General features: G+C 38.8%; 1 protein-coding gene across 1 annotated transcript; it reads left to right on the top strand.

Annotated features, from left to right (window-relative positions):
- The first annotated feature begins 5,120 nt into the window (after positions 1–5,120).
- LOC143628879 (proline-rich receptor-like protein kinase PERK15) lies at positions 5,121–8,308 on the top strand. The gene is made up of 7 exons (XM_077098334.1): positions 5,121–5,652; positions 6,130–6,687; positions 6,799–6,885; positions 7,096–7,166; positions 7,250–7,326; positions 7,430–7,577; positions 7,650–8,308. The coding sequence occupies exons 1-7, from the start codon at positions 5,121–5,123 to the stop codon at positions 8,109–8,111; spliced, it is 1,935 nt and encodes a 644-aa protein (XP_076954449.1). The 3' UTR covers positions 8,112–8,308.
- The last annotated feature ends 4,350 nt before the right edge of the window (positions 8,309–12,658 follow it).

The raw sequence follows: 12,658 nt of genomic DNA, 5'->3' as shown, positions 1-12,658 counted from the left end.
TCTTCCCATATTTCATTCGCCTGTTCAGATATCGTAGGTATGGAACCATGATATGGAGGAAAGTGCGGAACTTAGGAATAATGAGTCGGTCCGTGACTCGGTCCAGCTATAGTGTGTGGGTTTTGATAACCCGGTGGTGGCGACCCGAAGTGCCACATGATCTGGTCGGAGTGACAGTCCATCCAACTGGATGATTCTATACTAGTTTCTTGTTTAATTCTACTTTGAACCTCCACCTCATCAGATGGATGGTAGGTCGGTATCTTAGACGGATAATGTTGTGGGATGCTCTCCGAGGTATCACTTGATATTTCTATAGGCATCTAAGGACTACCAGGAGCATACATTAGTTGGATCCCGCAAGCCAAATATGGATCTATTTGATCAATTGGGTACATTGGGTTTATCGGATTCGTCGAAATTGTTGAATTCATCGGAATTGTCAGATTCAGCGGATTACTCAGATTCATCGGGTTGTTTAGATCAGCTGGATTAGAATTCACCGGATCAGTCAGATATATAGAATTAGTTGGTTGCTTAGGACCAACATTAGTACTGGCCTTATCAGATGGCTCAGACTCAGGTGCGGGTTTCATTCACCACGCTACCCGGTGCTTTTGCTCGTAGTAGTTCGTATACAACATCTGCACAGATATATACTTAGGGATAGGTAGACTAACAATCATAGCTTATCCCTACTTATCAAATAAATGGTTAAAGATTAGATACTAATTATATCAATACCTAATTCAGTAAAACCGATGGCTCTGATACCAACCTGTCACATCCCGACTTAGGGCTTGGGTGCGTCTACCCGGTTGGTACTTATTTTGTAAATATATCAGAGTAGCGGGTTCATTTTTAGCAGAATTCTTATATTAAAATATTAATTTACATTTCAAAAGTCTCGGGAATTAAATACCCAAGTTTTCGGTTACAAAATAGTGTTATTATTATTACAAGGATTTCTTTTGAAAACTGAGCCATCACGAGCGATCTTCTATCTTTACGGCTCTAAATCCTTGCCTATCATTCATCGTCACTTAATACCTGCATGGGTTGGAAAAAAAACACGTCAGCTATATGCTGGTGAAACGTTGACTCAATAAAACAGTTTATAACAGTCGTTAAATACAATCATAGTTTTCTGTTTCACAAACTCAATAGGAATGCATGTCATTCATGGGATTTGTACCATTGCCTTACACACACAATTCAAAGGTTCCCCGAGTACATAGCCCCTGTTCGGAGATAGCCTTCCTCTAGGCTATGTGACCCTATTGGAGAACAGGTTATGACTGACTTGGTTTTGTATGCCAATTATCAGTTATATATGGATCCAGACACATGTGTATTCGGTTTGAGTTGCTTTTTATTATCTATATTGTTTTATAACTGTTTTAGAGACAAGTAACCTCATGCAAACATTTATCAGACTCTTTGCAATAAACAACCTGTCTATTACAAAAGTAAAATCAGTTCAGACCATAAAAGGTTAACGTGTTTACCTTGTGTTGTCAGTTCGGTGATAACCAGAATCTTTTCCCTCGGTATGCCATTAACCTATATTTGTAATAGCTATGTATCAGCACCATGATGGTGTTTCTTGTTTAATCAGTTGATTTAAGTCTGATCCAGTTTAGCAGACTCTCGGTCTGATCAGCAGACTTCAAGTCTGATTCAGTTCAGCAGACTTGTAGGTCTGACCTAACCTTAATAAAGTTATAGTCGCTTATGAAAATATACTTTGTATTTACATATGACGATTGGGATAGCACACTTTGGCCAAATAGAATCTATCACGCTGGTAAACTTCTCCAGGTAAGTAAACGGGTCCCGCGGTTGATTGAGATTTGTATGAATTACTTACCTTAGGCAAGAAGAGTCTACTAATGATATCCCGGCCCTTTCCAGTTACTACATGCCTGTCAAAATATAGTTTTGATAGTATTACTTCACGTGGAAGCGACATCTTTGCTTTGTAAAACTTTACTTGGAAAATATTCACAGTTTAACGATTATACCTTAACTAGGTTCTATTAACTATGTAATAAACGAACTTAAAGCATAATCCTACCTTAACAAGCTAGTCAAGAATAAGAACTAAGAAAATCGGCAGCGTATCAGCTCGTGCTTCGTTTAATAGAGCAACAAGTCGTTTAGCAGCGTCTCAGCACCTCGTTTCTTCACGAAAACAAGCCCTCGGAACCTCGAAACACCTTTAAAGTGAAGGTGAAATAGGATGAATGAGGCTTGAACCCGTAGCTGCCCTTTTATTGCTGAGTTTTGCAGACCATTGCGTAGCGCGATGGTTCTTCCCTGTGGTCATCGCATAGCGCGACGCCGCAATTCACCAGATCACGCCACGTGTTGACACGTGGATTTGATTACTTAACATGGTCATCGTGTAGCACGATGGACCATTGGGTTTGGCCGTTGCGTAGCGTGGCGCCCCACTTTTTCTTGATTTGCTAAATACTCTGTCGTGTAGCGCGATGGTATTATCAATAGACCATCACGTAGCGCGATGTGTCTTATGTTTTAGAATTTCCATTTTCAGTTGCTTTTAAAATTTACACATTTAGCCCAAAATTAGATGGGTTATTTTCACGGTGTTACATATGGAAAACATCGCCTCGGTTATAAGAAGGTATCCCGCGTCCTATCAAGGATAGGACACGCCTTTGGGTCTCGCGGGCGGCGCTTCATGTCACTCGGGACAGCATCAACAAGAGTATAGAGAATTGTGCCATTAGCTAATTAAAAAAAATTAGTAAGTCTTTTGAAAACCACAATAGAATGAGTTAAATACTTACATTCATCTGCCTTGCGATAAAAAGGTTCAAGGTCAGGAAACAGCCACAAGCGGCTCATCATAGCGCGCACCATTGCGGTCTTAATAATAGGACGCATGGGGGTAGGAATGCGAGCCAGAACAGTAAACCATGGTTGGTCTACATAGGTAGCAATGTGCAAATCAGGTCGCTTCTCGGATAACGGACGGATGACTATCGTGATAAGAATAACCTCCTAACGAATCCAAAAGAACTTCATCTGCCCTTAATACCCGCTGCGTGGCGGTTTAGTTCCTATTACACCCTTTCCGATTGAAGCACAGTTATACTAGTTTCCTCTCCCTTGTATCTTGTAAAAACTAGGAACTTATCAACTGTCGACACGATGCTTTGAGCTATACAACAAAATTCGAAATGCCGAATTCTCATTAACCCAAAGGGATGCATCTAAGAAATTGGATTCCACATATCGGTAACAGATTCCCTAAGAACTAGATAATACGCAAGCGAAGGTTGCCCGTTGTGAAATCCTCAGCATATAGAGCCATATTCCCCTTTGGAGGTTTATCAGTAGTAGATCTGGCAGCATGGAGTTTCGGCTCCCATTTTGGCGCAAGACCATAAACGTTAACGATATCCAAGTAATCTTTCTCTTCCCAATTGATCGTTATAAGATCAACAGTGGGCGAATCTTCTTTTTAGTAGCCATCAAATAACAAGCAAGAAATTTGTTACTTCGAGCAATGGCGTTTGGCTTGGGGTTCTGGAAAGCAATAAAGTAATCCCGGCGAAGATAGGATTAATAAAGAGATGAAAGGTGAAAAAGTATGAAAGAAGAATAGGGTTCTCCTATTTATACCCATCGCAATAAGAAGGCGTACAAAGGAGTGAGAGAGAGAGAGAGAGAGAGAGAGAATGATGGTCCAATAGATGCCCCGACCCATCAGGCGGGAAAAGCGATAAAGGGAGAGTGAACAGTCTCCAACAGCCATCAGGACATCTGCAGAGCCTCAAAATAGACGCCTGACATGATCAGAGCAGACCCGTCACATCATACCTCCAACACTTACCCTAATCCTCTTATTAAGCCCTAATAAAAATAATATTGTGGGGAATTATGGAGGAAACCTTGTCAAAGAAGACATTCAAAAGCAAAATACATCCTCAAAGAACCTAAGTCCAAAATTCCATCCACATGAATGACATACTGAAGAAACAATGGACTAGGGGGACTTATAGTGGTAGGGTCACGAAAAGACCCAAATCCTTGATCCATTTAACATCTTTGCGGGACACTCACAGTACTCGCAGGATCCATCCACCAAAGAACATAAGTCCATATACCTTTCTAAGAACCGCGGAAGCCACCCGCAAGAAAGGGTAAATCTGAATGAATCGCGTGAGAGACCCGCCGGCGAGAGAACAATAAAGAAGAATAACTTCACACTTTGGAAGGAAGAACAGTTGTAACAACATCCTTCTAGAAGATTGTCAAAAAATTTCCTGATAGCGACATATACCTCCTTCATAGAGAGCACCAGATGGCACGACCAATCAGAAAAAGAGAGTTGGACGCCCCTAACAACCATGCACATGACTAGCTGTCACTTCCTATCAGAAAAAGACACGTGTCTATTCAGGTGGGAAGAAAGAATCTTTTGGATATTGACAACTCCACCAATCATATTCCCTCACCCCCGCTATAAATACCCTCTCCATCATCATAAGGTAGACATACTCAACTCAAATATTAAATCAATCACTTAATACTTTATCTCTCTAAAGAACGATACTTATTCTCACGCCGGAGGGTGGTTACGGGAATACCCCATCTTGTACTTTCCGTAACGAGGCTTATGGTGATTTATTTTCCAGAATATAGATCCGAATTTAGCTTGATTATAGGCTCATGTTAACCTTGATTCACCTATTAACCCTTACCTGATGGAAATACTGATCGGATTTTAATACGGTTTGAATCCGTGTTTCTTAAACAACTTTTAACTAGAAAGGGAGAAGCATCAATATCACTAACCTTTTGGTTCTTTGACTTAACACATGCCAAAGTAATATTACTTTTTTTTTCCTCACCATAAGGAAAATAAATATAAATATCCATCTTTTGTAGAAGAATAAAAAATTAACTTTGCTGGATCCGTGGTCCCTCCGTGTGGGCCCCATCCGCACACGAATAAATCATAAACCAACACACATTTTTCCTAATCGAAATCATTCATTCCTTCCCTTTTTAACGTTTCTTCCGTACTAATTCTCGCCGGAAAACAAATCATTTTGCTTTTTGACTCAAACCACCAAAACTTAATTATGTCCACTCCGCCTCCAGAACCGCCACCCACCAACACCACTTCACCACCACCCCCTGCCTCCGCCCCACCACCATCCTCTCCGCCATCACCCGCTGTCACTTCTCCGCCGCCAGCTCCTTCCACACCAACACCAACTCCGGACACTCCACCTCCGGTCACTTCCCCGCCGGCGCCACCAACAACAACCACCCCGCCGCCGCAACCGCCCACGTCATCTCCTACGCCACCGTCGCCTTCTGGGTCGAACCCGCCGCCGACTGGTAGGAACAGTCCGCCGTCTCCGCCGCCTCCGACTGGTAGGAACAGTCCGGCGCCGCCGAGGAGTGTTCCTTCGGGTCCTCTGGCCACTCCGTCGTCTGATGATTCTTCTTCTGGGATATCGACTGGGACGGTTGTCGGGATTGCTATTGGTGGCGTGTTTATTATTGCTGTTTTGAGTATTTTGTTTATTTGCTGTAAGAAGAAGAAAAGAAGAAATAATCATACTCCTGCTGCTGGTTATCATGTTCCTCCACCACCTCCACCTAAAGGTCTATTTTACATTATAATAGTTGTTAGCCTTATTATTTTCTTCGTTTTAATTTAGGTCTAGAATTAGGGGTGCACACTGTTCGCTTCAGTTTATTCGGCTAATTTTAATGGATGCATAAATACATGAAATGGAGATATGGATACATGAAATTATGATATAAATACATGAAATGAAATGGTGGTATAAAAGCTAAAAATATATGAAAATATTGATGCTCCGGTTCGGTTATTGCTCACCTCTATTTAGAATTCTGTTTAATAAACATATACTTTGTTACATAAAACATAATTTTACAATAGCATGCAATAAGGGACAATTTCATATAGCTTCTCAAATTTTTTGCGAAATTATATATTTCATCAGCATTTAATTTTATGCATAGAAACCTGCGTTCCTGGGAAATATGCATCGAAGTTTAAGCGGTGTGTGAGTTAGCTGTTCCAAAAAAAACTAACGAGAATATCTGTTGGTGCAGTTGAACCTTACGGTGGGGCGCCACAACAATGGCATCATAACACACCACCTCCTGGTGATCACGTCGTTACAATGCCACCACTGAAACCGCCAATGGGAACAAGGCCACCTCCCTCACCAGCCAGATCACAGTCACCACAACCACCACCTCGCCTGCCATTCATTAACAGCAGCGGTGGTTCGGGATCAAATTACTCTGGTGGTTCAAACTCACTTCCACCACCATCCCCGGGTTTATCACTAGGTTTTTCCAAAAGTACATTTACATATGAAGAGCTAGCCATGGCTACAGATGGGTTTTCAGAAGCCAATCTTTTGGGTCAAGGTGGTTTCGGTTATGTCCATAAAGGGGTTCTTCCGAACGGGAAAGAGGTGGCGGTTAAGCAATTGAAAGTCGGGAGCGGTCAGGGTGAGCGGGAGTTTCAGGCGGAGGTTGAGATAATTAGTCGAGTTCACCATAAGCATCTTGTTTCTTTGGTTGGATATTGCATTAGTGGAACTCAAAGAATGCTTGTTTATGAGTTTGTTCCTAATGACACCATGGAGTATCATTTACATGGTATGTTAATTTCTCCAAATTACATCAAAGTTGAGCTTTCATACTTTATATATAATAATAATAAATTTATTTAGAATATCTTTTTGTTAACATGTTTACGTCATGCTTTAGGTAAGAATCGACCCGTGATGGAGTTTGCGACACGTTTGCGTATTGCACTTGGATCGGCTAAAGGACTAGCTTATCTTCATGAGGATTGTAAGCTCATTTTTCACAATGGGTATTGTTATGGTTATTTATTATACACTATACAGGTTTTAGACATGACAACCCAAAACCTGATTAATCTAATATTTATGTCACCCTATTTTTTGGTGTTATACGTTAAATGACGTGTGATTATTTCATTGTTATTAAAAGAACACGTAGATTATATCATCGTCTTTACTGTTCTTCGTGTGTCTGTAGGTCATCCCAAAATCATTCATCGTGATATCAAGGCGGCTAACATTCTTCTTGATTTCAATTTTGAAGCAAAAGTAAATAACTTTTTTTGCGGGTTATTTTTCTGGTTCTTAATGTCCATAAATTTGTATTTATCGGGTTTCGCATTATTATTCAGGTTGCTGATTTTGGACTTGCCAAGATTACTTCCGATGTTGCTACTCATGTCTCAACCCGAGTGATGGGAACTTTTGGGTATGCCTAATCACCCATTTTCTTAATTTTCAGTATCAAAATCTATTTTCAGTTCATTGAATTATTACGAGTTATATATTTGTTATTAATTTGAAATGTGTAGTTACCTGGCGCCCGAATATGCGGCTTCAGGCAAACTCACCGAAAAATCAGACGTCTTCTCATACGGTGTCATGCTTTTAGAGTTGATCACGGGTCGTAAACCTGTTGATTCTAATAACACTTTTATGGACGATAGTTTAGTTGACTGGGTAAGTAAAAAATTTGTTTTACGCGTGTTTGGATTATTATTTCGTAATACGAAACTAATCATATTATTACAGGCAAGGCCATTGCTAACCCGAGCTTTGGAAGACGGAAACTTTGACTCGATTGTTGACTCGCATCTGCAACGAGACTACAACCATGAAGAGATGGCTAGGATGGTGGCTTGTGCTGCCGTCTGTGTACGCCACTCTGCTCGACGCCGGCCCAAGATGAGTCAGGTGGTTCGAGCCCTAGAAGGTGACGTGTCACTGGCTGATCTTGATGATGGAGTCAAGCCGGGTCACAGCTCGGTCTACAATGGGAGCTCGGACTATGATACAGCTCAGTACAATGAAGACATGATCAAGTTTAGAAAAATGGCTTTAGGCACACAAGAGTATGCTAGTAGCGAGTACAGTCGGCCTACGAGTGAATACGGGCTGAACCCATCTGGGTCAAGTGGCGAAGGGCCAAACACGAGCCAAATGGAGATGGGTAAGATGAGGAAGGATACTCGGGGTTCGGGTGAAGGGTTTTGATGATAACTGTACAAATGATTATGCTAATTATTATTATTATTTTTAATTTGTGTTTATACTTGATAAAGTGAATTCATATAAAATTCTTGAAGTTGAAAGATTCAACGGTTTTTGGTTGAATTGGTGAGAATTTTGGTTTTTGACAGTTGGTTAATTGAAGGGTTGACAAAATAATATTAGCTGTCTTTTAATATTTTGTGTGCTGGCATCTTCACCATGTTTTATGGCTTCTAGATGATATGAAGAATATTATGGCACAAATAAATATCTATACAAATGTGTGTACGCGATGGTATTAAAGATTCGGTTGGATGCTTGTTTTGTACATTTTAGCATGTTGCCAGTTTTTATTTAAATTAAGTGAACTATGTTTTTTATAATGTTTATACAACATATTTTTTCTAAACTCAACTAAAGAAGTAAAAAACTCATTGTCGAAAGAGATCACTACACTAAAGATATAAAATCAAAAAAGGTATTATAAAAACGAAACATGTATTTACTTGAATTTTAGTATGTAGATTTTTGTTAAATAAATGTCGATCTCTTATCTACCTATATTCTAATAAAGTAAAATAAATGTAGATACTTGTCATGTTTTGGTTAATTCTTACAATTTTTTTCCTCCAAAACTAATTTACCCTAATATATATAATAAATCAATAATTATTCACTTTCTTTTTACACTATATTTATATAATATCTATATATTTTTATAAATATAAATATTAACATATTATTTTACTACATATTTCAAAATACTTGGTGAATTTCAAAAATTAACAACAAATCATGTTTCTCAAATGAAAATTGTTCCGGGTTTTTTTATGGAACTTAAATTTGATATTATGGGTTAAAAGTTGGTAAATAGATTATTTGGTACAAATTAACTACATTTAGGTCAAAATTTGTTACGGGTCAAAAATGAAAATTTTGAGTATTTTTAAAAGTTTGAGAATACCAAATAGATTTATCGTCAAATTTGTTATGGGTTCAAAGTGTTGACTTTGAAATGTCAAAAGTATGATAATTAGAATTTTAAACATGATTCAGGTTTCAAATTTATTTTTAAGTGTGGCATTTATTAAAATAATCAAAAGGTTGGGAATTTGGCAAACTGACTATTTTTCCCTCAACTATTAAAATGTAAGAAAAGACTGCGAACACTTTCGACATACCACCCCCATACCTATTAATACTTCTAACTTTTATCAATTTTGAAATATTTATGTTAACATTAATTTTTCCTTCAATAGTGATCAGAACGTTATATGGGAAGCATGTCATGGAAAACTATGCTCAAATGAAACAAAATATTCACAAAATTGGATGGGTTAACATGTTATTTTTTATGTTGTCATTATGACAAAGTCGAGAAGCCCTCTAAAACTTATCAAAATCTTTTTCATAGTGTAGCTCAGAAAAACATAGCTCTTGAAAAACATCTATTGTTACAATTTAATGTTCTACTTTCCTTTAACGAGCGGTAAATTGATAAATATATCAATAAAGGTAACGCTCCTTTTGTATTTAGACTGAGTGGTTAGAACTACTATCGTATGAGAAGCTTTATTTCCGAAATTGATTCATAACCAAAAGTCTTTCAATATACATATATGGCACCGAGAATGAATTTTTCAATAGAAAGAAATATTCTCGGGTACGTTTTTGCACGAACATTTTTTTATTAAGTTCATTTAAAAAAATAATTTTCTGATATAAATAAAATCAATTTATGTACACATTGTATATATAGATTTAATATTTTTTTTTCATATATGCTATGTAATTATTTGTTGTACTTATAAGTTTATCATTTGAATTATCCCGTGTGTGACACGGTCTCTAAAACTAGTAAAATAATAAATAAAAATGTTTTGAAAAAAAATCTTTGATAAAGAATAAGTTTTCTAACATGTTTCAAGTTAAAAACTCAAAATATCTACAGTTCCACAACAACATTTCATTTCTGCCACAACTTTTCACTTTGAAGCCATTTATAAATCTAAATGTTTTATTCTCGAAGTGATTAACAAGGTGTGTTGTAGGATGATAAGGCGTTAAAGCCATTTGACAAAAGTTAACGAGTGGGTACCACTTCTTTCATGGGTTAAGGGCGTTAAAGATAAAGATAAGATAAAATGTTGGCGGGCTTTATAATTATATACGCTCATACAAAATAATTTAAGAATTATTATAAAATTAAATTGAGGGACTAAGCGAAGTTAAATCATTTCCTTAGGATGATGAGGAGTCAAAAGGGGTGCGGTGGGTGATATGACACTTACGTGGAGTTAAAGGGCGTAGATGTATAACCTATAGCCTAATACTCAATTACTCAATCAAATTATTGTTGAAATTACTTGAAAAGTGTTAGGGCACGGATTTTCAGTATCCTCAGCAAAGGTTATTCAGAACTACTCCAGGATGTGGTATCCTCAGAGGTAACCGGTATCCTAATTACATTATATATATAACACGATTTTTGCTTCTTTCTATGTTTACCTGGTCAAAGATCGTTATTGTGATCTCCCAAAGACTCGCACTTTCAGTTAATAAAGCGTGACAAGAAAGGAAACGTGCTGATTGAAGGGCTAACGGCTAATTGGAATAATTCCGCAGTTTCCTTATTGTTAGCTTTTTATTTTTGTATAAATAGAGCTCAAAACCGGATCATAACACACACTCTAGACACACGAGACTTACTAGTACTCGCATTCTCTGTAATCACGATCAAGTTTGAGCTCCACCATTGTAATCACCTTTGTTATTAATAAACCGGTGGTGATAGTTTTCACCGCCCGGGGTTTTTTGCTTGTTATCCTAAGGATACGGGTTTTTTCATCGCAACAAATCCTTGTGTTCAAGCACTTTTACGTTCATTTCATATAAGCACCAAGTCCCAATTACTAATTTGGTTACGAAATTACCATTGTCTATTTTTGACCAAAACAATTTGGCGCCCACCGTGAGACTAACGGTGCTTTAATCCATTAAATCTGCTTATTTCATTCACCTTCATTCTCTTTACAATGGTCTCACAACCAAAAACCAGTTCAGTCTTTGCTCCGGTGGTCACTACAACTACAAGTTTCAACCCAGGACCTCCACCACTGCCGAAGAAAAATACTCAGCCCAGAGGAGAAATTCCACCATTCGTGGGGTCCTCCACACGGATAGACCCGGTTATTTCTAACAATGATATTTTTGCTTTGATGAAACAGGTCAAAACACACTTGGAACAGCAAGAGAAGACCAACTCAAGGCTATTCAAGGAGATTGAAGGAATCAAGAAGAAACCAGGGCATAAGGCCACTCCAATCATGCCCAGGGTCCTTGATTTTGATTCGCCAGGATCTTCTATCCTTCAGAATCCTGGATCCTTGGGGACATAATCGACAAGGATTCCACCACAACAGCAATCAGGATACTAGGGAGCTTTCCCTTCGGTATCCTCGGAGTTACCCGGACCAACGAGGCCAGGGTCTGTCAACATGCAGCCTCGCTCAACCATGCCAACCGGCATATTTTCATCAGGATCCCCTATGATGTCCTCAGAAGTGCATGTTGGAGATGACATCCCTATGCAGGCACCACCTTATCCTGGGGATACCATCAATGGAGGAATTAACCACCCAAGCTCAGGATACCAGAGACCTAACCAAGATCATGGTAATAGTTTACTTAATTCTAATTTATACACTAACAATGGATCTGTGCAGGATAAGGGGATATCCCCAGATGTAGCCAGGGAATTACGGAAGATGAAAGATATGATTTCCAGTATCCCCGGGATAATCCTTCCCATAGCTGAAGTCCCGGCGGGCAGTCACAAACTTTCCAAGTTCACTTGGCCCATATGCGACGTGGATCCCCAGGAAATTCCAGACGTCCAACATGAAACTTTATGACGGCACTATGGATCCTGAGGAGCATGTGGCTCAGTACAGGGAAAGGATGGAGGTCAACCCTATCCCCGCTGAAATCAAAGAAGCCTGTCTATGTAAAGGGTTTGGTTCGACACTAACAAGGTCGGCCCTCAAATGGTTATTAAGTATTCCTTCCAATACTATCACTTCAATTGCTCATGTAATTAACTTGTTTAATAATCAGTTTTCGTGTAGTAGATCTTTTGAGAAAATGACAGGTGATCTATATAGAACTGTTCAGCATAACAATGAATCCCTAAGGGATTACATAATCAGATTTAGTAGGGAAGCTTTGGAAATCCCCAAACTTGACATGGCAGCTGCTGTTGAAGCCTTCAAGATGGGACTTAGGAAGGATTTTCCTTTCTATGACGACCTAGTCATGACTCCATGCAGGAATCTTGATGAAGTCAGAAGCAGGGCATTGAGATACATCCGGCTGGAAGATGATAAGAAGGCTCATGGAGGTTTGGTGGTCCCAAAATATGAGTCTACCAACAGGAAATCAGACTCCCCTCAAAAGTTCTTTAGGCCAAAGCCCTATTCCAAGCAGGATAATCCCAAGATCAATGTTGTGGAAGAAGACGAAGATGACGAAGAATATCCTAAAATTTCTGA

This window comes from Bidens hawaiensis, unplaced genomic scaffold (genome assembly GCF_021521415.1).
Source record: "Bidens hawaiensis isolate Kalapana, Puna unplaced genomic scaffold, B.hawaiensis_p1.1 tig00005080_1, whole genome shotgun sequence".
NCBI lineage: Eukaryota > Viridiplantae > Streptophyta > Magnoliopsida > Asterales > Asteraceae > Bidens > Bidens hawaiensis.
This window is presented reverse-complemented; position numbering and strand designations above follow the sequence as displayed.

Coding starts and splice junctions, on each gene's coding strand:
- LOC143628879 (XM_077098334.1), top strand. CDS start 5,121: ATGTCCACTCCGCCTCCAGAACCGCCACCCACCAACACCACTTCACCA. Junction 7,167..7,249: donor ATTTCAATTTTGAAGCAAAA/GTAAATAACTTT, acceptor ATTATTATTCAG/GTTGCTGATTTTGGACTTGC. Junction 7,327..7,429: donor CGAGTGATGGGAACTTTTGG/GTATGCCTAATC, acceptor TGAAATGTGTAG/TTACCTGGCGCCCGAATATG.